At 44.1% G+C, this 24,178-nt stretch overlaps 1 protein-coding gene across 1 annotated transcript in view; it reads left to right on the top strand.

The window, feature by feature from the left end:
• The window catches only part of ITGA8 (integrin subunit alpha 8), a 713,969-nt gene that overhangs the window by 256,609 nt on the left and 433,182 nt on the right, over window positions 1-24,178 (top strand). Inside the window, exon 7 of the mRNA XM_078663606.1 lies at window positions 19,514-19,639. Within this exon, the coding sequence (XP_078519732.1) occupies window positions 19,514-19,639 (126 nt within the window). The remainder of the gene's footprint in view (window positions 1-19,513; window positions 19,640-24,178) is intronic.

The raw sequence follows: 24,178 nt of genomic DNA, 5'->3' as shown, positions 1-24,178 counted from the left end.
CCTTTTTTAAGTTGCCTTCTTTTCTTAAACACAATGACATTTGACACACATTTGCTTGCATGCCTGTGAGTTTAATATTCTCTGAAACAGCTTTACTTACATTACCACTTCGGAGGCATACTATCAAATACCCTTAAAATTCTGTACAAGGGTTAGGTTCACTGAGCAAAATGTTGTTGTTTGTTATTGTCTGTTTGGCTACTGAGCTATCATAATAGAATCAACAATAGCGGCCTAACTGTGACTTTGGCATGGAAACTTGAGTGATGTTTATTATGTAAACATTACTCCCTTGTTTAGTTAGAGGAGCATTTCGCGGGCACTGAGAAGTCACCACATGCCAGAATTCCAGCCCAGCTGATTCCTGTTTTCCTCTTGTGAGGGATGATGCCCAGCTCTCCACCAAGACGGCACCCTAATGTCACTTACCCACAGGTCAGATTTAGATCACCCTACAGGGATTTGGCAGATTCACCCACACTAAGCACACTAGAATAGATAGCGCTAGGCAGGAGCAAAATATAACAGTATTCATATTATTCCATATATTCTCTATAAACAGTACAATGGTTGAATTATTCATCTTCTTCCCCCTTCTTGTGTTGCTGATCACACTATTCTGTGTCCGTCTATTCATTATTGCAGCACACGTATTTCACTCAAGAATCACAATGCTTCAATTAATATTGATATGTCATGTTGTGTATTTCTTGTGTACTTCTTTGGGTAATAATGAGTAACTAAAAAAAAGGTTCTAGATCTGTTGCCATGGTTTCCTTGGGAAGTCTGGGTTGTGATGCTCTGAAGTTGCATATTTCACATGTTAGCTTTCCTGGTAAGGGGTACAGAAGGTGCACTCTGAGCTAGCATGACTAATGCTAACATATCCTGATGTTGTACGTAGAATTAGTCTCACACAGCAGTGACGTTTATGTTGCCAACAAATGCACAGTTTTTACTGAGAAAGAATAGGCCATACAACACTCTGTGGCCTGTAATCTGATATACTAGTTTTTCCCTCAGACTTGTAGTTCAAAGATGTTTTTTTATTTTCCACAAACATAATGCTTTTTATGAAGGGTTTTTCAAAACCAGAGAAACAGGGAGATTTTTGGGTTCAGGGCAAGTGTTGAAGGAAACTCAAATGCCATTTCTCTTGGGACCGAGCAGGGAAAAAGTATAAATTGTGATAAATAATGGGAGACAGAAGCCTCCTATTGAGATGAGTTTTTAATGAACTCCCACATGGGCCCAAAAATCTGACCCACAATATAAATCTTGTTTCTATACAACATTCTTCACTCACTTCTGGCTGCTTATCTCCAGCAGTGAAGACTTCTTCAGAGAAATGTTATATAATTAGTAAGCAATACAGACACCAATGAAGTTCAGTATTAAGAACATAAATGGTCCAACCTGGCCAGAAGGAGAAAACTCTCATCAGAAAAGTGATACAACTGGAAAAAAAGCTTTCCTAGTTATCTGGAAATTAAAAAGTGAAAAACATGGCATAGAATCCTCTGTGCAGTTAACTGGGAAATAAGCACTCTTTCAAGAGCTTAATTTGTAATAGAATGACTGTCGGTGCCCAAAACTCTACTGCGAAACCCATGGCTGGTGCACTAAAAACTTTGGAGCACTGAATCCCAAAGCTTCATATTCGTGAATTGACCTCATGGCTCTTCATTCCACTATCAGACACTCCCGCCGTCCATCATCCCCTTTTGTATCGCTTTGTTCGCCCTAAGTGTGGCAGGGTATGCTCAGACGTGAGTCCCTTGCTCACTTGGCCACTGGATTCAAGATAGCCTGGCTGATGAGGATTATGAATCCGAAACCGGTCCCAGGATGCTTGTTTCCGGTTCATGGAAGACATGGCTTGGCAGTTCGGGCTGGACTGTTCCCATGAGGCACAGGGTCAGACTGATTTGCATTTAGCCATGTCTGAAATGGGGTGGCTGAGTGGGCTAAAGAATGGTGATGGATTAAACCCAGATCAGTTGATTGGGGGTGAGTGTTTGATTTGCTCAAACGCTCCGTCCATCATCCCCTTTTGTATCGCTTTGTTCGCCTTAAGTGTGGCAGGGTATGCTCAGACGTGAGTCCCTTGCTCACTTGGCCACTGGATTCAAGATAGCCTGGCTGATGAGGATTATGAATCCGAAACCGGTCCCAGGATGCTTGTTTCAGGTCCATGGAAGACGTGGCTTGGCAGTTCGGGCTGGACTGTTCCCATGAGGCACAGGGTCAGACTGATTTGCATATAGCCATGTCTGAAATGGGGTGGCTGAGTGGGCTAAAGAATGGTGATGGATTAAACCCAGATCAGTTGACTGGGGGTGAGTGTTTGATTTGCTCAAACGCTCTGTCCATCATCCCCTTTTGTATCACTTTGTTCGCCCTAAGTGTGGCAGGGTATGCTCAGACGTGAGTCCCTTGCTCACTTGGCCACTGGATTCAAGATAGCCTGGCTGATGAGGATTATGAATCCGAAACCGGTCCCAGGATGCTTGTTTCCGGTCCATGGAAGACATGGCTTGGCAGTTCGGGCTGGACTGTTCCCATGAGGCACAGGGTCAGACTGATTTGCATATAGCCATGTCTGAAATGGGGTGGCTGAGTGGGCTAAAGAGTGGTGATGGATTAAAACCAGATCAGTTGACTGGGGGTGAGTGTTTGATTTGCTCAAACGCTCCGTCCATCATCCCCTTTTGTATCACTCCCTCCCCCTTTATCTCTCACATGCAGGCTTCTTCTTTCTACTTTTTCAATGGTTTTTCCGTCTTTCTCTTCCTACTTCTTTCCCCTTTGTATGTTATTCTCTCTTTTGCTCGCGGTCAATGTCTGATGAGAAAAATAGGTGCCAGTCTAAAAAACTGAGTGCCAGTGGGCCTCTGACAATAACCGGTTCAACTTAAGGCTTAAGTCCTGGACTGGCCTATGGATGAACGTGTCAGGACAGAAGTTAAACCATGTTCCCAATGAACGTTTTACTTTTCGCCCTAAAAACATTTCAGAGGGAAGGCATTCTTTTGCCAACACCTTATGCTCTTATGGAGGCAAACTAATGGATGAAACAAGGCACGCACAAGTACTATTTATAGTGGCCTACATTACACCTCCAATTCTGATTCTCTGCGAGAATTGATTGCTAATGTGCTATTCCTATAGCAAAACATTTAACAGCTTAAGTTGTTTATATACTAATGCTATTGAAGCCGAGACTTTTAGGGCTTCTTACATGATGCTTTTAGCAAGCAAAGGAGGAACGGGAATCCCAATGCTGTGCATGAAAATTGGAGGAGAGCTGGCAGAAGGTGTCTGAAAAAGTAGTGGTAATGTTAGCATATGCTGCAAAGAATTTTTTTAAGGTTTGACTATGAAGCTTTGCATCCTAAATGATAAAGGGCCCAATGCAGAGACACAAGTCAGATTGAAAGTAGATCAGGAGGAAGGTATGTGCCAGAATGAGGTGAGTTCCAGTTCCTGGAGACTGCTGTAGAGAGCGCTTGCAGGGAGATTTTCCTTTTCTTGTACTGGGGAGTTGTAGGCCTCTGTAATTTGACTGTATCTGGAGGAACACATTTGAGATCAGATCCCATGACACAGCTTTTGTAATGTAATTGTTTTGAAAATAAATGTTTGGATAATGCATGTCAATAGGACAGGCTTGTCTAGATCTTTTAACATTTGTGCGTTAAATTCAAATTTCTTTACATCAGAAGTAGCTAGCAAATAAGAGGAGTGAAAGGCAGCTTTGAAGTGAACAGGAAGCAACTAGATGTTAGTAATCAAGGAAATCTGCAAATAGTGATTGCTTGGACGGCAGGGCAAAATAGAAAACAAGCATTTGCAATGCAATAGGTCTCGCATTTGCGAGAGTTTAAGGTATTAGTACTGTAATTGACAATGCGTTTTTTAATGTTTTAAAACCAAAAACATAAATAAAAGGCATTGTGATTTACAATGCTAATAGCTTAAACTTGCGTGAATGCGAGACCTATTGCATTGCAAAAGCTTGTTTTTAAATTTGTCTTCCCTTTCTGAGCGGGAGTTTTGAACCCCAAATAACCCAGCTAAACATAAAAGATTAGTAATTAGCTGCTAACCTGCGGCTAGGGCAGATAACTGGGGGACAGCGGACCTGTAGCAAATACAATTAATCACTCCATGGAAACAGCGTGCAGTGCAGACAATGGCAAACAGTGCCTGGGAAATGTGTGGAACAGCACGGGGTGGAATCAAAACATTGCAATCCTTGGGCTTTAACTGTTCTTATTTTTTGTGTCTTAATGATACATATTTCCTGATTAATTTGAAGCAGATAATTGTGGGCATGTGAGGCTGCAAAATGCAGCCTAGTTTCAAAATCAGCAAGAGTTGTACTTGGGGAAATGTGTAATTGACGTTGCAAACTTTGCGCATACACTGTTTTCATTTTACATTTAATGTAAAGCAATGTTTTTTTTACCATTGTCAATTAACTGTGAAAAGAATATAAGCTCTTTGTTAGTTGCTATTAATGCAGTGACTGGTAAAATAAGAGTTTTAAATGCTATTTTTTTACAAAATTCGTAAATAGACATTAACTTTTTTTGTCGTTTAACACGCGTTGCACTCTAATGTGCTTCAATTTTTAAGGCACTGCTATAAAGGGTTGTGTTCTGCATATTGTACAATACTGGTGATGATACTGTAAAGAAACGAATAGTAAAGACCCAGTCTGTGAAAACACAGCGGCATACATTTAAATAACAAGCAAAAGCGAAATCACGGTGTGTTGTGTGTAACCTGACCCACGAGGAATGCAGCTGCCACCCTGCACACCGCTGCTCGCTCCCGAGAGCAAAGCGCCGTGGGTGTGAACATTAAAAAAGAAGGTGGGACATGCACCCGCCTTTAGCCATTTGTTTGCTTGCATTAGTGAAAAAGACACACGCAAAAGCCAATCCTTTGTGTGGGAGGAGTCAGACCGACACAGAGTAGTTTTGAGTGCTTACAAGAATCATCGCAGAGCAGCGCATCTCAGGCCCGACCTAATAAAAACAGGAATATGCAGTTTGTCCCTGCTAAGGAATCAGAGTTGAGAAACACTGAACATGCATGTTATGTCACTATGTGTTTAGACATGAAGTGATGAGTCAAGAGAAATTTAAAAGAATTTTGATGTCTATGAATTTAGCACTGGAGGTCTGGAGAGGAGGAAGATGAGTGATGTTGATGCAGTGAAGAAGGAATTGGGCAGCTTAGAGCAGCTGATTAAAGGATAACTTAAATGAAGAGAAGGAATTTCATCTTGGATAAGAGGGGCATATTTATTAAAGGTTCACATGTGAACAGGTGAGAGCTGAAGAGTGCTATATCTACTAAGAAATGGTGCTTTTCAGCTCTTTTCCCTGCACAGACAGACTTACGGCTGCCTAGTGTCAAAGCAGGCACCCTTGCACTCTGGTGCTAGGATGCCTGTGTTACAGGAGGATTCTATTTGTGCAGGAAGGGATACTTTCTGCACAAAAAAAATCCTTTCAGAGTATTTTCTCTTTGTATGTGTGCTGCATAATGCAGCACACGTGGAAAGAGGTAGAAACGAGGAGAAATAAAGATATTTCTCCTCGGTAAGCCTCTGTCAGGAAAGGCGCAACATTTTGGTGCAAACCCAGATTTACAAGTCTTTGTAAATGTAGGTTTGTATCAAAATACATGGGTGGATGCATCAGAACGCCCATTCTCCACCCATGTAACGCCTACCTTCCACAAAGTAATGCAAGACAGCACTATGTGCTGCATTGCATTACTTTGTATTTATCTAACAACACAAGTCGACTTTGCATAGCGTGGCTCAATGGTTAGACCGGCAGACCCTGATGCAGAGGTCTGGCCCGGGACCAGGGTTCAATTCCTGCCTTGGCGGTTCTTGGACTCAATTTCCCCGGACCTGATAATTCTCGCCTCGGTGCCTAGTCTAATCATGGGTCCTACTCTTTGACTCTGGGCAATAGCTTGCTTAATCTCCACAACGGCCCCAGCAGCGCTTGGATGCCTGGCTTCACCTTGGGGGTGCCCAAGGGTGGACATTTCACAGGAAAGCCAGGATGGGTTCCACAGCGGTATGAATACAGCACTGGGTAGAAGTGAGCTATATAAATGCAAACACATTTACATTTACATTTATGGCCAAAAATGAGTTTGTGTCTCAAATGTGCCACAAAAGGGATTTGAGTCGAGGAGTTCAAAGATGTGTGACATCCGAGTCTGAACTTCATTCAGTGAAACAATGAAAAATATACAGTAGTGCGTACTGTGTGAAAGTGGAAGCAGATAAGGTACACACATTTTTTCAGATGTTCTGCTCAGGGGTGCTGCAAAATCTAATTGCTTGCTCTGAAAAAGTGTTCAATCATGTTAAACCGTTGCTCAATGGAAGTCTCTTCAAATAGCAGATTTCCTCCGTACATCAGTCCTAGCCTCTTAAAGAAGAAGGAATTCTGAAGCCTAGTCTCTTTCGAGGAAGACTGTTGAATGTTTAAAACCCGAAACATAAGTGGGCTTATTTGGTTATCCAGATAATACTAAGGGAAATGGGAGAGAAGCATTCATGTTGTTAATTAAAGGGTGGTCCGAAGATAACAGTATATCCTTGCCTACCTAGCACTCTTGTGGGAAGAAAGTTAAACTAGGCAGCCATGATTTCTTTATCGCTGTACTTACAAAACAAAACAAAAGGATATCCACACTCCTTTTTTTATATGAAAAGAAAAAGATGCACAACAATATAATAATATTTAGTCTGTCTTGGTAGGAGCTTTTGGTTTGTTCCTATGAACGTGTAAAACAGACATACATTGTGACTAACACTCAAGTACACACATTTGAAACAGTGCCGCAAAAGGACAGCATCAGTACTTACCGTGTAATAGATTCGATACAAAAATGAGCGATAAGGTACAGCAAATTACACACACAAACGACGAACCAATCTTTTAGCACAAATGAAACAAAAATAAAACACAATTAGATTATTAACTTTTCCTGTATTCAAGGACAAGTTCAACTAAGTTGAAAACAACCTGACAGCAAACAATGTTATTTTCAGAAATAACAGTGCCAATTCTGTGTTGACCCTACTCTTTCAATAGGGGTGTAGTCTAGTTACTAGCAAATGGGTTCACAGAGACTGCCTTAAGCCGCACAGGAAACCAGTCCCTCGAGATAACCATGGCTCTTCATTAGTATCATGGTGGCTTTTCCCTAAAGCTTCTTTTACGAGTCCTTTCGCTCTTACCTATTACAGGAGAAGCAAACGAAAGTGTTATGATTATTGTTTATTTCACAGTATTACCAGCGAATATATTAAATCAAAATGCGAATATAAACATTGTAGGGAAATGTACCTGTGCCCACTTTATTCGTGTGTGCCTGCCATCTATGAAAGGTGCAGGAGGTGCCTCACTCAGCCTTTCTTCACCCCTCAGGAAAACTAAAGTCAATAAACATAGAAAGTGCAAGTCCACATAGAGGATTTTTACAACTATTTGAAACAGTATGAGCTGCCCCTCAAAACATTTTTGTTTAGTGGATAAGAGTCAAGAGTTGTGGTGCAAAACAGTACCTCCTGTACCCGTGCAAGGCGTCGGTGGTGGATTCTGGTAGCGGGGAAGGGCTAACTTGCAAATGTCAGACGTTTGCCACTGGGAGGTGTTGACTTCAGCCTGCTCAAGTTAACTGAAGTAAGTGAAACATAAATTCTTGTGTTACATCCCTGAGCAATGTAAGCTTCAAGTGAAGACATCTGCTCTCCAGAGACTGGCTTACACAGGTAGCACAGTGTGTCGAAAGCTGCTTCCTGCATTGCACGGTTCGGCAGTATATGCAATACAGCATTTCCCTGTGCTAAGTAATACCTGAATATTTTGTGCACTTCATATCGTTTATCTTTTTGTCAAATAACACTTTTTAAGTCTGACCTCTGGACTATTATATGTTCTCTGTGCTGCAGCCAATCCATTGGTGCCTGAGTCGCCATACGAAGAGGCATCCTCCTTTTGTGTCACTTGGTGCTTTGCGGTTGAGTTCACTACCTGTTCAGAATTTCTGTCAAGTGTATCATTTTGGACTGAAACTGAAGTCCATTAGTAATCTAATAAGGGGGGTGGGGTGAGGGGGGGGGGTTCTCAGACCTTTCCATATGGAGAGAAGACTCCTGGCTGAGGTAGCATTAGTCAGATGGGTCTCTGACTCTGCCCTGCAGGACTTCAAAGAATACCCACATTTGGCATTTGCCATCTGGCATGTACATGCATTCCACGGGCATTTACCTCCACTCTCACTGTCTCTGGGCTGTGCAGCCAGCGGAGTGTCAATGATTCTGACCACAATTTGCAGCAGCTTCAATTGTGCCATCTAACATGACTGTCACCCAGGCCTGTTTTTGGGGCACAAGCTCCGTTGTATTGCTATCAGCCTCCATGTTATGCAGGAGCCAGGGACAAACAGCTGAGGAAAGAACTCCATTGACTGCCATATTGAAGTGGTAGGTTTCCCATATAGGTCATACGAGAAATGACATATGAGTCAATATGGAAGGGTGGTGACATGTCTTTGTTTCTGTATGTGAGCTTATGTTTGCATGTGTGGTTGCTGCAGGGTGGTGGTATGTCTTTCTGTATGCATTGAAGTGTTTGTGCATGTGTGTGTGAAAAGGACAGTGTATGAGTGAGTCTGTGGCTGTCAGCCAGGAATTATCCCACACAATAGTCACTAATCCAATCCCTGTATAAGGTTATCTTGGCAGATGATGACCCAGAGTCCCTCCAGCAAAAAGCCTATATATTAAGTTCTGCTTTGGCATTTTACCTTTAAGGGCCTTCACCAGTAAATTGTCCTCTGGATCACTTCTAATGATGGAGTGCAAAACGTGCAGGTATAAATTAGAAGACATTAGCTGCGTCGTTTTTCTTTCCTTATTATGTGGATTGGTGTGGCTCACTGGTTAGAGGTGGCAGACCCGGAAGCAGAAGTTGGCCCGGGACCAGGGTTTGATTCCCGATGCGGCAGGGTTGTGGACTAGGGTCAGCGGACTTGATAATTCTTGCCTTGGTGCCTACTCTAACCAGGGGTCGCACTCGGTAACTCTGGGCATTAGCTTGCCTAATCTCCACAACAGCCCCATTAACGCTGGGGATGCCTGGCTCCACCTTGGGGATTCCCAGCAGGGACCATCCCACAGGGAAAGCCAGGACGGGTTCCCCAGCGGTATACAGCGCCAGGACGCCGGCTGGCAACAGTGTGCTTTACAAGTATACACATTACAATACATTATACAGGGCAGAGGCCTATTTAAACTGAGCCTAGGCCTTGTGCCTTAATCTGGGCCTAGCCAGATATTTGACCATTGATAGGATTTTTATCTCCTGTTCCTCTAGGATTGTAGTGTTCAGAATGAGCAGATATTTGTTTTTGGCATGGCCTATATATTCTACACTCCTTGCCCCTGAGTCATAGAACCCTCCACAATACTATTTAACAAGACCAACACGAATATGTGTGAAGCAGGGATTAACAAGAAACAAAAGATTTATGTCTTCCTTTATGCAATTTTTTAACTTAATATCCCACATGCCCCTTTCTGTGCCTTGTTGGTATATCATGATGCACCTTACTCAAATGATAATTGTTTTATGCCATGAATACACTTTATAGGAGCAACCTGCAGCATTTGGATATTGTGATCTGTGTTTGTCTTCCCACTGCTTTTGTGACTGCCTTTAGGATCTACACTTCTGACCCCTCTAGGACTATAGCGCTTACAACAAATAGATACTTGTTGTTTTGGTCTGATCCATAGGCTCTAGTCCCCACGTACCCTAGACATAGAACACGTATTAATAACCTCAATTGATTATTTCAACAAGAATTCTTTCTTATGCTAAGCTCGATGTACATGAAATATACCAGTTATATGCTTTCCTATACACTTTACTAGTTTGTCAATATCAAATGAATAATCTATGGTACCTCATTGTGTCATCATGATATATTATTATGCACTTTCCTTGAATATTAACTGAGCTATGTCACTAATGGATTTTAAAAGTGGAACTTGTGTTATCTTGATATTGAGATTTCTTCCAGTTTGTTTTATTGTTGCTCAGAATGTGTACTTGTTCTTATTTTGTACTTTTGTAGCCTTTTGGCCGAAATAAAAAAAATATATATTATTTTTTTACTATGCAAGATGTTAGTTTTAACTGGAGAAGAACAGGTTCAGAACGCTGAACTTGGAAGACGGTATGAACTGTTATGAGCTGTAAAGTATTTTCCACCTCGTGTATTGTACATGAAGCTTGTCATTATTTAAAATTTGGTAGACATTTAGAACATTTAGTGCATGAGATAACTGCTGGCATTTCGGGAGAGCAGTGGTTTCAATACCGTAGTCCCATTAGGAAACAGACTGACCCTATAGTGAAGATGAAATCTGGACAGTTGGTCACTCTGTTGGACTTTGTGTGACCATTCGTAATGGGCAGTACTGTGCCGCAACTGGTAACCTCACATTACCATCAGCTTCATAGTGCCACTCAACATGTAATATGGGTCAGTAAGCGCAGGTCACGTTCAATTTCCATCACAAAATGTATGACTGAAAATAACAAGCATTAGCAAAGCCAGTAGCGCTGGCCACGTCAATGGTGCTTTTATTTCTTATGAGAAATAACACCAACAACATGAAGGGGGGGTGGATAAGCAACACAGACAACCAGAAGGTGGAGGGCAGGGGTGGAAGAGAAAAAGCACAGACAATAGGGGGTGTGAGGAAATAACACGGGAGAGTGGGAGTGAACCGGGAGTTAGCAACAGGGACAATGGGAGGGAGATGGGTGGGATGGAATAAGCAATGGACAATGAGTGGGGTAGTGGGGAACAAGCAGAAGAAAAACAGCAACGGTATCGGAAGGACCCAAATCAATATAAAGCAATCTGTATTTGGCCCATGTGCTGCATGAAAAAAGAGGAGGCGTGCCTGCACGTGCTGCCCATTTAGAAGGCAGCAAATAAAAGTGACAAAGAAGCCAACAAATAGTAACCAATGGGCAGGCTGCAAGCCCCTAGTTGTATACAGTACTTTTGCAAGTAAGAGTGCATGCATAAGTAGCATATGCACTGTCGCAGATGAGACCTAAGAAGACAAGAAATATTGTTTTAGTTCAGTGTTGTAAAGCAGTTGTTAAGATCAGGCAAATGTGTTTTAAAGAATATAATTGATTTGCCTGTTCAGATTGTAACTCATACAATATGATTTACTGTGTTGTGCGTGATATGGTGATCAATATAATGCTATTTAATCCTTTTTTACCATGATTCAGTGCAGAAAGTACTGGATGGCAAAAAAGCTGAATACTGAAAAATGTCAGCAATGAATAATAACGTGGCACTCAAAGCAAACGGAGACATCATTTTCTCTAACTAAAGGCAAATAGTCTATAGATATCAATCATTTGGCTTATTGGGAAATGTGTACAGGTAACCAGGGCTGAAAACAGCACAATGATGAAGTTACATATCTGTTTCCTATTACCCTTTACTCCATTTTTTGGAATATGAAAGCCTCAGCACAGCTGAAGTGCATTACCAAAGAAACCATATGTTTTGTCCTCTTCACACCTCTTTGAGTCTTTGCCAGCCTGTTGTCACTTCAAAGGACTAATCATGCAAAGCAAAGGAGGCCACAGAGGAGAGTGTTGAAGTTCCTGGGGCTGCCAAGAGGGACATGTGTATTTACATGGACCTTCTTCAGACTATATTGCGGAAGGTCAGAAGACCTATCTGCTGGAAGGGTAGGGAGATCTTCTTGAACACCAATGGATGCTGGGATATGATCTCCCTGGGAATATACAACAAGCAAAAGAGTATCTCTCTGCTTAGTGTGGAAAAGTGCCGGATGTGTGTGGACCACGGCTAAATGCCACTTCACTGAGAAGTTGGGAAAAAGGAAAAATAATCCTTTTTTGTATACAAACCCTCAACCCCTCTAATAGTGGCATGCTTCATCATCGGGTTAATCCTTGCACCATGGTGCAAGGGTGCCTGCATATGCTCTAGGCAGCCAAAAGAGTGCCAGCACAGGGACAAGGACATGAATGCATTGTATTATTTGAAATAACGCATGTTCCTGCTGTTTCCATATGACGCAGAGTACTAAGGGTGACTTGCTGTGCTTTGACAAATTCTCATAAATATGTTCCTAATTTCTAATAATTTGTTAAGTGTTTTCTGTGTAAGTGGAAGCCTTCTGTTAAAACATATGTATACATTTATGCAACTATTATTCATTATGAAAACTATGTTCATGGAAAGGTCAAAAATAAACATTTCAAGTTATGTCAGCATTCTTTATTCATGTCAGCTGTGGATCAAGCAATACAGCGTCAGCTTTTCACGCTTAGTGAGTAAATAGGGTTTTCTACCATGAATTCTGAATTTAAATGCATTTATTTTTCATCAAAGCCAATACGTACATTTTGCACATTTATTATAAACTATATCATTTTTCTTTTTTATTAAAAAGCTTCCTCACATGTGTTAATGGAGCCATCTTCCATGACCTGCAATAGTCTGGGTCGCAAAGGCCGTACCTGTAAGACTATTGCTACCTTCTTTCTTTAACCTTTAAAATCCAGTATTTTTCCCACCAACAACCAATCCTGCCAGTCCCACGCATCATGCGTTAGACTACCGCATTTTAATGTGATGGTCCCCATCACTGCATAAAAAATGCACAGCCACGCATTATTAGTGCCTGATCTCTTGGGCACGCTGAACCTGTTTGAACTACTGATCACAATCGCAGCTGACTCAAGTGCCACTGCCAGAAAGGAATCTGACTGAAGGCAGTGACTGACACTGACTTGTGTTCTTCTCTGTCGGGCTCTTGCCACGGTGGGGCTAGGCTCAACTGACTGCATTAGTAGCATCTGAGACCCCGCCTGCCTGGCTGCTTGAACTTTCCGAGCTTGATGCTGTCATGTACCTGGCCTGCAGAACGCCTTGCTGATATGGGGTTTGTCACTTAATGCAGGTGTTGCTGTTTTCTGGCAACTTGAACTGGTACCACACCCAGTCAGGGACTTCTTTACTTTGGCACTTGGAATTCTGCCTGCTGGTGACACCTCTTTCTCTGAGGCTCTCATAGGTCGGTCCTCGGGTCGCGTCAGGTCCCCCTTGGAGAGGACACACTGTTGAGGAGGAACTGTGTCCTTTCTGCACATGTGTGCAGTATGTTCAATTTCCTCCCTGCCGGCGGGCCCCCAGGCACCCAGGAATGAAATACCTCCTCCTCCATGTGCTCCGTATGGCCCAAGATAAACAAGAAGGAAGCCGGTGTTCAAAATCGACCACCTGCTCATATCCTAGTCCTGACATCGAGATCAGATGTGCTACTGGGGTGCCCTGCCCTCGCAGTCATAAAAAGCCTTGTGTCAAGCAGTTGTCTCGCTGACTTGAGTATCACAGTGAGATCAGGTGCAGGCTAGCAATCACAGTGAGAGCAGGGGACAGCCAGGCTAGCGATCACAGTGAGATCAGGTGCAGGCTAGCAATCACAGTGAGATCAGGTGACATCTAGAATAGGGATCACAGTGAGAGCAGGAGACAGCCAGGCTAGCGATCACAGTGAGGGCAGGAGACAGCCAGGCTAGCGATCACAGTGACAGCAGGAAACAGCCAGGCTAGCGATCACAGTGAGAGCAGGTGACAGCCAGGCTAGCGATCACAGTGAGAGCAGGAGACAGCCAGGCTAGCGATCACAGTGAGATCAGGTGACAGCCAGACTAGCGATCACAGTGAGAGCAGGAGACAGCCAGGCTAGCGATCAAAGTAAGAGCAGGAGACAGCCAGGCTAGCGATCACAGTGAAATCAGGTGCAGGCTAGCAATCACAGTGAGAGCAGGTGACAGCCAGGCTAGCGATCAAAGTAAGAGCAGGAGACAGCCAGGCTAGTGATCACAGTGAGATCAGGTGCAGGCTAGCAATCACAGTGAGAGCAGGTGACAGCCAGGCTAGCGATCACAGTGAGAGCAGGTGACAGCCAGGCTAGCAATCACAGTGAGAGCAGGTGACAGCAAGGCTAGTGATCACAGTGAGATCAGGTGCAGGCTAGCGATCACAGTGAGAGCAGGAGACAGCCCTGCTAGCGATCACAGTGAGAGCAGAAGACAGCCAGACTAGCGATCACAGTGAGAGCAGGAGCCAGCCAGGTTAGCGATCACAGTGAGAGCAAGTGACAGTCAGGCTAGTGATCACAGTGAGAGCAGGAAATAGCCAGTCTAGCGAACACAGTGAGATCAGGTGACAGCCAGGCTAGTGATCACAGTTAGATCAGGTGCCGGGCTAGCGATCACAGTGAGATCAGGTGACAGCCATGCTAGCGATCACAGTGAGAGCAGGAGACAGCCAGGCAAGCGATCACAGTGAGATCAGGTGACAGCCAGGCAAGCGATCACAGTGAGAGCAGGAGACAGCCAGACTTTCGATCACAGTGAGATCATGTGACAACCAGACTAGCGATCACAGTGAGATCAGGTGCAGGCTAGCAATCACAGTGAGAGCAGGTGACAGCCAGGCTAGCGATCACAGTGAGAGCAGGAGACAGCCAGGCTAGTGATCACAGTGAGATCAGGTGACAGCCAGCGGCGTAGCTAGGAGGGGGCGGGGGGGCGGTCCGCCCCCAGGCGGCATCATTCTTGAGGCGGCCGCGCAGCACTGGAGGCCCGTTTTGTGGCCGCGGCGGCCTTTATAATTTATTTGGAAGTGGGCAGTGGCCGGCCGATTTCACAGTGTGTCCCCCCCAAATAAAATAAATTATTAAGGCGGCCGCAACACCGGGCTTCCAGTGCCGCGCCCGCGGCCCGCCGCCCAGTCACAGTGGTGGCAGTCAGTGAGTGTGGCCACTAAGTGCAGTGCAAAATTAGTGCAGGGCGCGCAGCCTAAGTCCCGCCGCCGCGTTAGTACACTCTGGTCCTGCCTCCCCTCGCTCAGAGAAGTGACGTCCTCCAGGCCAGGGCCGCCAATCAGTTGTAGCGTGCAGTGCACGGTCTGCATGAGTGCTACCAATGACAGCCCTGTATGGGAGATTTAGGCCAGCCCTCGCCGAGTCACGAGCAGAAGAAAGTAGCAGTGATGACGCGTTACGCACTCACTGCTACGCTCTCGTCCTCAGTGGTCGTGTGTGACTCGTGTGCAGCCTGCAGGTGTCGGTTTAATTAATTCTGGCCTGGGGGCACCGGCGGGCACTGGGCAGTGCAGCGCTTTATTCAGGCAGAGAGTGGCATTGATTGGCAACTAGAGACAGACGACTGAAGAGGTGAATGAGAGTCAGACATCTAGAGATCATTTTCGTTCATCGGCAATGGCATTGGTATTGCTTGCATTTCAAGCTTGGATCGGATGCATTGCTTGCTCTTCAGCGACCTTACAGGAGCAAATGTTAAATATTCCCGCATGACATGGCTGTTATACGGCCCCACCAGTCCCTCTCACTCGAGAAGCTTCTACACAGACAGTGCTTACCATGTAAAAAACGAAGTACCAGGGCCCTAGTCAGGTGGCCATAGCAGCCAGCATTGCCCATTACCCTTGCCAGCCAGCGCTGCTAATGACTTTACCCGCACTACCACTATCCATCTCACTCCTAAAAGTCTGCAGGAAAGACTATTCCAGGCCACTAAAAGCTACAGGAATGCCTCAGGAAGCAGGTATTTGTCATTTGTAATTAATATTGCATTATTAAATAACTGTTGTTGTGCTCATTTCAAAAGTAACAAACAGCACCCCCATCTGTCTGACTGCCTTAGCACAAATTAAGCACCACTTCTACACCTCTGGGAGCAACGTCTGTGGTACATCTTTTAAGCTCCAGGACTCTGCACTCTACCGGGTGCATGTTTATGTTGGTGTGATTCATCTGTACTGTGGGCCTATTTGAGTGCTGGTATTTCATGTAGATGGGCAAGCTAAGGTAGGCACGACACAAGACTGGCACAAGACTTTGAGTATGGAGATTTTGGCCAGCCCTCGCGAGTCACGGGCAGAAGAACGTAACAGTGATGACGCGTTACGCGCTCACTGCTACGCTCTCGTCGTGGTCGTGTGACTCATGTCGGAGACTAGTTTAATTAATTCTGGCCTGGGGCGCCGGCGGGCACTGGGCAGTGCTTTATTCAGGCAGAGCAGAGAGTGGCATTGGCAGCTAGAGACAGACTAGACTAATTGAAGAGGTGAGTCATGTATGTGCATATAACTTGCATTATCGAGGTAACTATTAGCAGCAATACTTCGTGTCTCTCGGACATCTTTCAAGTGCTCCCCATCCTTTTTCCCCAGCTCTCCCCCTCCCCCCAAGGGGCGGCAACCTGAGGGATAGCCCCGGGTGCCACAAGCTCTAGCTACGCCCCTAGTGACAGCCAGGCTAGCGATCACAGTGAGAGCAGTAGACAGCCAGGCTAGCGATCACAGTGAGATCAGGCACCAGGCTAGCGATCACAGTGAGATCAGGTGACAGCCAGGCTAGCGATCACAGTGAGATCAGGCACCAGGCTAGCGATCACAGTGAGATCAGGTGACAGCCAGGCTAGCGATCACAGTGAGATCAGGCACCAGGCTAGCGATCACAGTGAGATCAGGTGACAGCCAGGCTAGCGATCACAGTGAGATCAGGCACCAGGCTAGCGATCACAGTGAGATCAGGTGACAGCCAGGCTAGCGATCACAGTGAGATCAGGTGACAGCCAGGCTAGCGATCACAGTGAGATCAGGCACCAGGCTAGCGATCACAGTGAGATCAGGTGACAGCCAGGCTAGCGATCACAGTGAGATCAGGTGACAGCCAGGCTAGCGATCACAGTGAGAGCGGGTGACAGCCAGGCTAGCGATTACAGTGAGAGCAGGTGACAGCCAGGCTAGCGATCACAGTGAGAGCGGGTGACAGCCAGGCTAGCGATTACAGTGAGAGCAGGTGACAGCCAGGCTAGCGATCACAGTGAGAGCAGGTGACAGCCAGGCTAGCGATCACAGTGAGAGCAGGTGACAGCCAGGCTAGCGATCACAGTGAGAGCAGGTGACAGCCAGGCTAGCGATCTCCGCTGTGCCACGCCAGCAGCTCCTCTCTCTCACGGTGTGTATGGGATCATTCTGACACTCGGAGAATCCAGTAAATAACAAATTAATTTAATAATCCGCTGCTGACATTTAAAATGTTTATTACAAGCATGGATAGGGCTAGCAGGGCATAGCATTGCAAATGGGTACACTTTACCTTCGTGTACTGGAAAAGTGACACTAGATCCTCGAGGGAAATGCATGGAGGAGTAGGATATCCTTTGTTAAAGTTCCACATTATAGAGTGCCAAAACATGTTTGCTCAAAACCATATTTTGCAAAATATTCTTTTTCTGGGTGTTGAATTAGCGTTTCTTAGGAGACAGGCATCTATCTCTCTGAAACTCAGGGCTCGATCTGTTTGCCTTTAACATGAGACTGTCTCGTCTACCAAATCAGACATCCTTTCCATATACGTCGGAAGATAATGTAAACATTTGAAGTAAACATCCCCAGGCAAGAGGGAGAGGTGTGGCGCAGCGACCAGAGCGGCTGACTCCGAAGTGCTGGGCTCGTGGTTCGATCACCGACGCAACTCGGCTCAGCACCTTGTGACTGTGGGCAATAGCTGACTTAATCTCCCCGCCGGCCCTCAGCGCCTTGAAACCCTTAAAGGGGGGCTATGTTTGCACTTTACACATAGGAATTATTATTATTATTAAGTGGGCTTGAAAGACTAAAATACAAGAAAAGACAATTGATTGATCAGGAATATATTTGTATCAACTATCACCATTAAAAAATATCAACATTTTCCAAGTATTTTACTGGGCAGATTATTTAAATGAAAACATATTCTCCATATTGTTTTATGAGTTACAGGTAACAAATTGGCACTTGTGGTGAAATTATTGTGAAATGACTGTCATGGTTCAACTATAGTGAAGCTCAGGCTTTTATCAGACTAATAAAGGAATGCGCGAGGCTCTCATTACACACTTCCTTCCAAATCAAATCTCTAGTCCTTAATGATTCATTGAGCACCTAATTCCGGAGGGAGATTGATTGACTTAAGTAGAAAAATCAGTGCCATCTGTAGGTATTTCTTAGGATGTTGTTAATCGGAGCCGGTCTGTCATCACGGGGATACTACAGCAGGCTTAACTATTGAGCATTTCTGTTATGCCGGCCATGTAATCAGGACATGTTGTACCATTAGGAGAAAATTGGTTTAGAGTTTCCAAAGTCAAAAACCGTTAATTCAGCTGCAATTGTTTTTCTGCTCTTTTATTCCTCCAAAAACCTATGCTCGTCAAGATTAATATTGTTGTGCTCTAGCGAAGAAATCTCCTGGATAGTATTTAATGATTTATCTATTTATTTATCTGTTTTATACAGTGTAGTTTTAACCCAAAAGCCAGATTGATGTTCCCGCTGGAAAGAGGCTGGAGTTATATCTACTGGCAGTTTTGACTCTCACCATAAAGTAGCACAGAGGGTTAATATGACTGCTGCAAAGAAAATCTGTCAGCATTTACAGAACTGTATTTTATGTGCATAGCTCAGTGGGTTGCTGCTTTTTGTGACAGCTTTGTTACTTGTGGGTCAGCAGCACTTGGCGTTGAGGTTAGGGTGGAGGGTGCTGATCATTTAGAAATAATACGTTGAAAAGCAGCTGCTGCAGAGTTCCAGTTTCTCGTTGCTCAAATGAGTGTGATTTCTGATATTTCTCCGTTTCCATGGACACCATTGCATGATTTTGGTCGCGAGAAAGTGTCACTCATAGTTGTTCAATGTCACTCATAAATAATTACATTGAAACTATGAAAATGTTTCAAAATAGGCAATATGAAACCTTGGCAGCTATGAACAATGCTCTATGCTCCTTCAGAGAGACTTTACATGTCTTACTAACTCAAGGGGCTCTCACTGAAATTGGTGTAGTCAGAACCAATTACATTGGTTTACTTGTGAAATGAAACACACATACAAACTTGCCCTTTTCAAGATATATTAGTGAAATGCTCTCTTTAGTTTTGGCATGTAACCAGATAATATTGAATTTTCTCTCACCAGACCTGCATTATGTCTCACAGTGATTAATATAAACAACCTATCCTATTTGATACAGACATTGCTATCACCATTGCACGCTAGATGTAGCAAATAAATTCCAATGTTAGAGTATGCTTTAGGTACAGGATTGGTCTTAGACTGCCATTATGTAGGTATGTAAGTAGGTTTTTTAGCAATATTGTTCACAGTAACACTTTATTGGGCCTCAAATATCAGTCATGGGTAATATCTTATTCAAGATGAGAAATGTTCAGAGGTGTCAATACTATGAGAGGAGGTGTAGAATTCTCCATCGTCCCTATAGTTAACCTTCAATTCATCTCTCTCATCTCTTTCATTGTAGGCCAAGTAATCACTGCCGGCATAGCAGAGATCATTTCTGGGTACTCCTTCAAGAACATCCTCAGTGATGTAAGAGGAGAAAAACAAACCAGAGCCGCTGCAGACAACTATGATGACAACTACCTTGGTAAGAGCCCCTGGTTTATGTGTTTACCATCACAATATTATAGTTCAAAGAAAACTGTTCTGCTAGGATATAGCTGTTTGGTCAATGGCCACAGGAGGTACAGCTTCAATGGCCACAGGAGGTACAGCACAGATGCAAGGTTTTATAAGAACGCTCAAACCAAACACACACACATTCAGACTGACAAATTCTGCACAAATATAATGGTCTCCGGTCATTGTTACATGACAGGATTACTGTACAAGATTTATTCACTGTAATGTTTGATTGCAGAGCTGACACATGGTTGAACACATGCTACTTGTTAACCAACAACTGCAATGATGTATAAAATGTTTCTTGCTGCTGTTATGTTCTCTTGAGAACCACTTAAATAAGTAATATGCATAATCTCTCAAAAAGCCAATAAAGAAATTAAACAAAAAGAAATCAAGAAAAATGTTCTACTGAATTTCTTCCAGCCGCGGTCTGTAGTGGGAGTACCTGCCGGGTGGTGAAGTGGGGAGGGGGAGGGACAGGGTGGGGGTTGTAAACTATGGATTACAGAGGTTTACAGGTAAGTAAACATATAAATAAATCAAACGAATTTCGCTGTGCGCACAGCATCGCATTTGGGGATGCAGTGCATGCAACAAAATTTGTTTTATTTATTTATATGTTTACTTACCTGTAAACCTCCGTAATCCATAGCTTACTACCCCCCCACCCTAGCCCTCCCCCTCCCCACGTCACCTCCCAGCAGGTACTCCCTCTACCGACCGCGGCTGATTACTTCATCAAATTAGATAGTCATAGGTTTTCATTATGTACTGGGTGGAGCAGTATCCCTTGTTGGGATACCACTCCCCCCAGTCAAAAGTGGCACAGTGTTCCCTCATCTGGACTTTCCATGTGTAGGTACATCATGCTAAATGTTATCAATTGGTAAATCTGGGCACTAAAATGTTGTGTGGATTGGACAGCAAGCACAGCCTAACCCAGCCCATGCCCAACCTCTTTTTATGGCACATGGGAGCATAGAACAATCCCCTTGCGAGTCCACACCTTTGCCAGCCAGCCAATACATTTCCCATCTACCTCTTCATGCGGTCTGCAATGCAAACCCCCATCCGGAATACAAATGTGTCAGCTGTAAATAATGTAAATGGGATGAAGTACCCTCGCCTTCACATTAGAAGGATATCGAAAGTAACTAAGGCTTTTCACATAAATTAATGGGGTCTTTATAATGTCAGAGAACACTGAGGCGTGTTGCACTATCCTTTTAAGACATGGCAGGGGGCATTTTATTTCTGATATTTATGTCTTATTTCCTGATGCCTGGAAACATGCCAAAGTCAGACCACTACTCAAAAAACCCTTCACCGACCCCAGCGAACTCAATAAACACCAGGCAATCTTCCTGCTCCCATTCCCAGCAAAGATCATCAACAATCAAGTCATGACACATCTGAGGCTGAACCAGCTTCTCAATGCCGCCCAATCCGGCTTCCACAGCAATCACAGCACTGAAACCACCCAATCGCAGTCACAGACAACATCTGAATCCTCCTAAACCGAAGAGAAACAGCAGCTTTGATCCTCCTCAACCTCGCGGCAGCCTTCGGCACTGTATCACACCACATGCTGATCGAAAAGCTCCACCACATCATCATCCAAGGGAACACGATCAGATGGATCACCTCCTTCCTCACTTTAAGAACCCAGAGAATCCGCCTCCCACCTTTCACCTCTGAGACCAAGGAGATCACCTGTGGTGTCATGCAGGGATCATCCCTCAGCGCCACACTCTTCAATGCATATATGACCCCGCTGGCCAACATCGCCAGGTCCCACAGTCTCAACATAATTTCCTACACAGATGATACCCAACTTATCCTCTCACTCACCAATGACCCCCCAACCACCAGAACCAACTTCCACAGGTGCATGACAAATGTTGCCGACTGGATGATCTAGACAGAAGTACTAATCTTTGGTATCAGCAGCTACACATGGAACAACTCCCAGTGGCCATCAGACCTAGGACCCACACCCACTCACTCCAACCACGCCAGAAACCTCAAAACCATCCTTGTCAACAAGCCCACCATGAAATCACAGATCAACGCCGTCTTCTCCGCTTCCTTCCTCAATCTGCGCCTGCTATGTAAGATCTTCAAGTGGCTACCCCCACACACAAAATGCACTGTGACACAGGCCCTCATCACCAGCCTACTGGACTAGTGCAGCACCTTTTACGTAAGAATCACCACACACCGACTACAAAGACTTCAGACCACACAGAACCCCGCAGCCAGACTCATCCTTGGCCTTCACCAATGAACCCACATCACACCACACTTCTACAACTCCACTGGCTCACAGTACTGAAGAGATGCCAATTCATAATGCAGACCCATGCACACCAGGCTCTACATAATCAAGGACCTGCATACATTAACCACCACCTGAATTTCAACAAACCACTGCGAAGACTATGCCCTTCCTCCCTGTCACTTGCCCATACTCCCTGCATCTACTGAAGCAGAAGTGGATGACACTCCTTCTCCCACATTGCAGCAAAGACCTGGAACAGCGCCCCACGTGCCTCCGGACCTTCACCTCACATCTGGAATTCTGAATGGCCCTCAAGACCTGGCTGTTAGAGTAAGAAAGTGCCTGGATACTCTCTTGGGTGATTAGCCATGCTTTTTAAATCCTGATGATTGATTGATTGATTGATGATATATGGTCATACAATTACCCTTGTCACCAAAAATATAAAATGTTTAGTTTCTTGCATAAGAAAGAGCCTGTGTGGTTGATGCTGAGAGGTAGAATGAATGCTGAATCAGCAGTCAAACACAGCCACATACAGATAACAATTTGTTGCAAATAAATTAAGCAATCTAATGTAATTTGCTTTCAAAATTGCGACCACTCCTAAATGTGTGGTAATCTGAAGAGAGATTTCTGCTTTTGTAATATGAACTCTACCCATTAAGAAAAGTAAAACATGCTGCCTTAAATGTCCCCTTCATCAGTGCCTAATTTGAACCATTGGTTTCCGGTGGCATTGTCGGTCGAATTTAGAGATAAGGACAAAAGCTGTTTATTAATTCAATACGCAATCAAAAATTACTAATACCTACCACCCAGGCCGTGTTTACAGCTTTGGGGGCCTGGAATTGTCACATTTTAAAAGCGTGATGGTTATTGGTGTGTTGGTGCTGTCATTGTCAACTCTGGCAGTGGCAACAGTTGATGTGAGCTGCAGTGGTCTCCTGACGACGGCACCACCATTTATTTTTTTACAAATTAAGCATTGCCCTTCATGTTCATTCATTGCATAGTACAATTGTTCAGGATACTTGATAAGCAAATTCTCACTTTTAGTCTTCAGCAAGTGTAATACTGCCCATTGACCAACCTTTCGTCCTGTCTGCTGATTGGCAGTCTGCATTTTGTGTAACAACTCGACGGAAATACTTTCTCACAGTAAAGCACTTTAATCATTTCCATATTTCAGTTAATTGTTACTAGATTGTAATAGGAAAGCAAAAGAAAGGTTGTCCTACATATTTTCAGGCTTCCTTGTTTTAAGCAATGTATAACATTGAAACTGGCTATTTGGCTTACGATGCCTTATAGGAGTTTGTGGGAGTTGAGTAGACAGGAGAATCTTCCTGTGAGTAATCTATGTTTAATCAAATCAAGACATTAAAAAGCTTCTTTTAGCAGGGTGAGTGTCAAAAAATAATATACAGAGTGTTTGCCTCCTCAGGTCTCCTCTCTGCCGCACACTCACTATCACTCCCACTTCCTCTGATCTAATCACTCGCTTCCGCATTCCTCCTCGTGCAGTCCTTCGCCTACACATCCCACCAGCATTATAAATTAGACAGACAGAGGTGGACGTTGGCAAGCAGCACATGGAATGTTAATGGGTCTGGCCTTCCTGATCTGCTGTCAAATTGTGTGTTTGTATATTTCTATTTCACTAGATGTATAATGATTCTACTTTTCTGTTGCAAGTAACTACCAACATATGAGCTTTGACATGTGGTATGTAAACAAGGAAACAATCAAAAAACACAAAAGGCCTAATTAATCTTTGACAGTTCCCAGTCCCCTTTTTACCACCTCTGTTTTTTATAAATATAGAAAGTTCACAGACTTCACAGAGGCATGTTTAGAACTAATTTAATCAGTTCAGTAATTAGTTCAAGTTTTTTGCAAATGTGCCACAGATCCTATACCAATCAACTTTGTAAGACTGCAGCTCTGGATATAATTCCGTGAGTTCAACCTAAATACAGTCACAGTGAGGTGCTGCTGCTTGCTGCTAAACAATGTGCACCGCTCAACTCAATCCAAATGGTATCTTCCACTTGGTTCTTAGTGGAGTTGTCTGCCACCTGACCTGACCTTTACAAGATCACTCCTGTCTCATCACAAAGCCATTTTAAGGTATGTAAAATAGTTACTACGGTAGTACTCTTCTACGTACTTTCACAAGGCTTTGTGTATTGCCCCCTAAACATCTACATTTGGTAT

The sequence above is a fragment of the Lissotriton helveticus genome, chromosome 10 (genome assembly GCF_964261635.1).
Source record: "Lissotriton helveticus chromosome 10, aLisHel1.1, whole genome shotgun sequence".
Classification (NCBI taxonomy): domain Eukaryota; kingdom Metazoa; phylum Chordata; class Amphibia; order Caudata; family Salamandridae; genus Lissotriton; species Lissotriton helveticus.
Note: the sequence above shows the minus strand (reverse complement) of the source record. Positions and strands in the feature narration are given on the sequence as shown.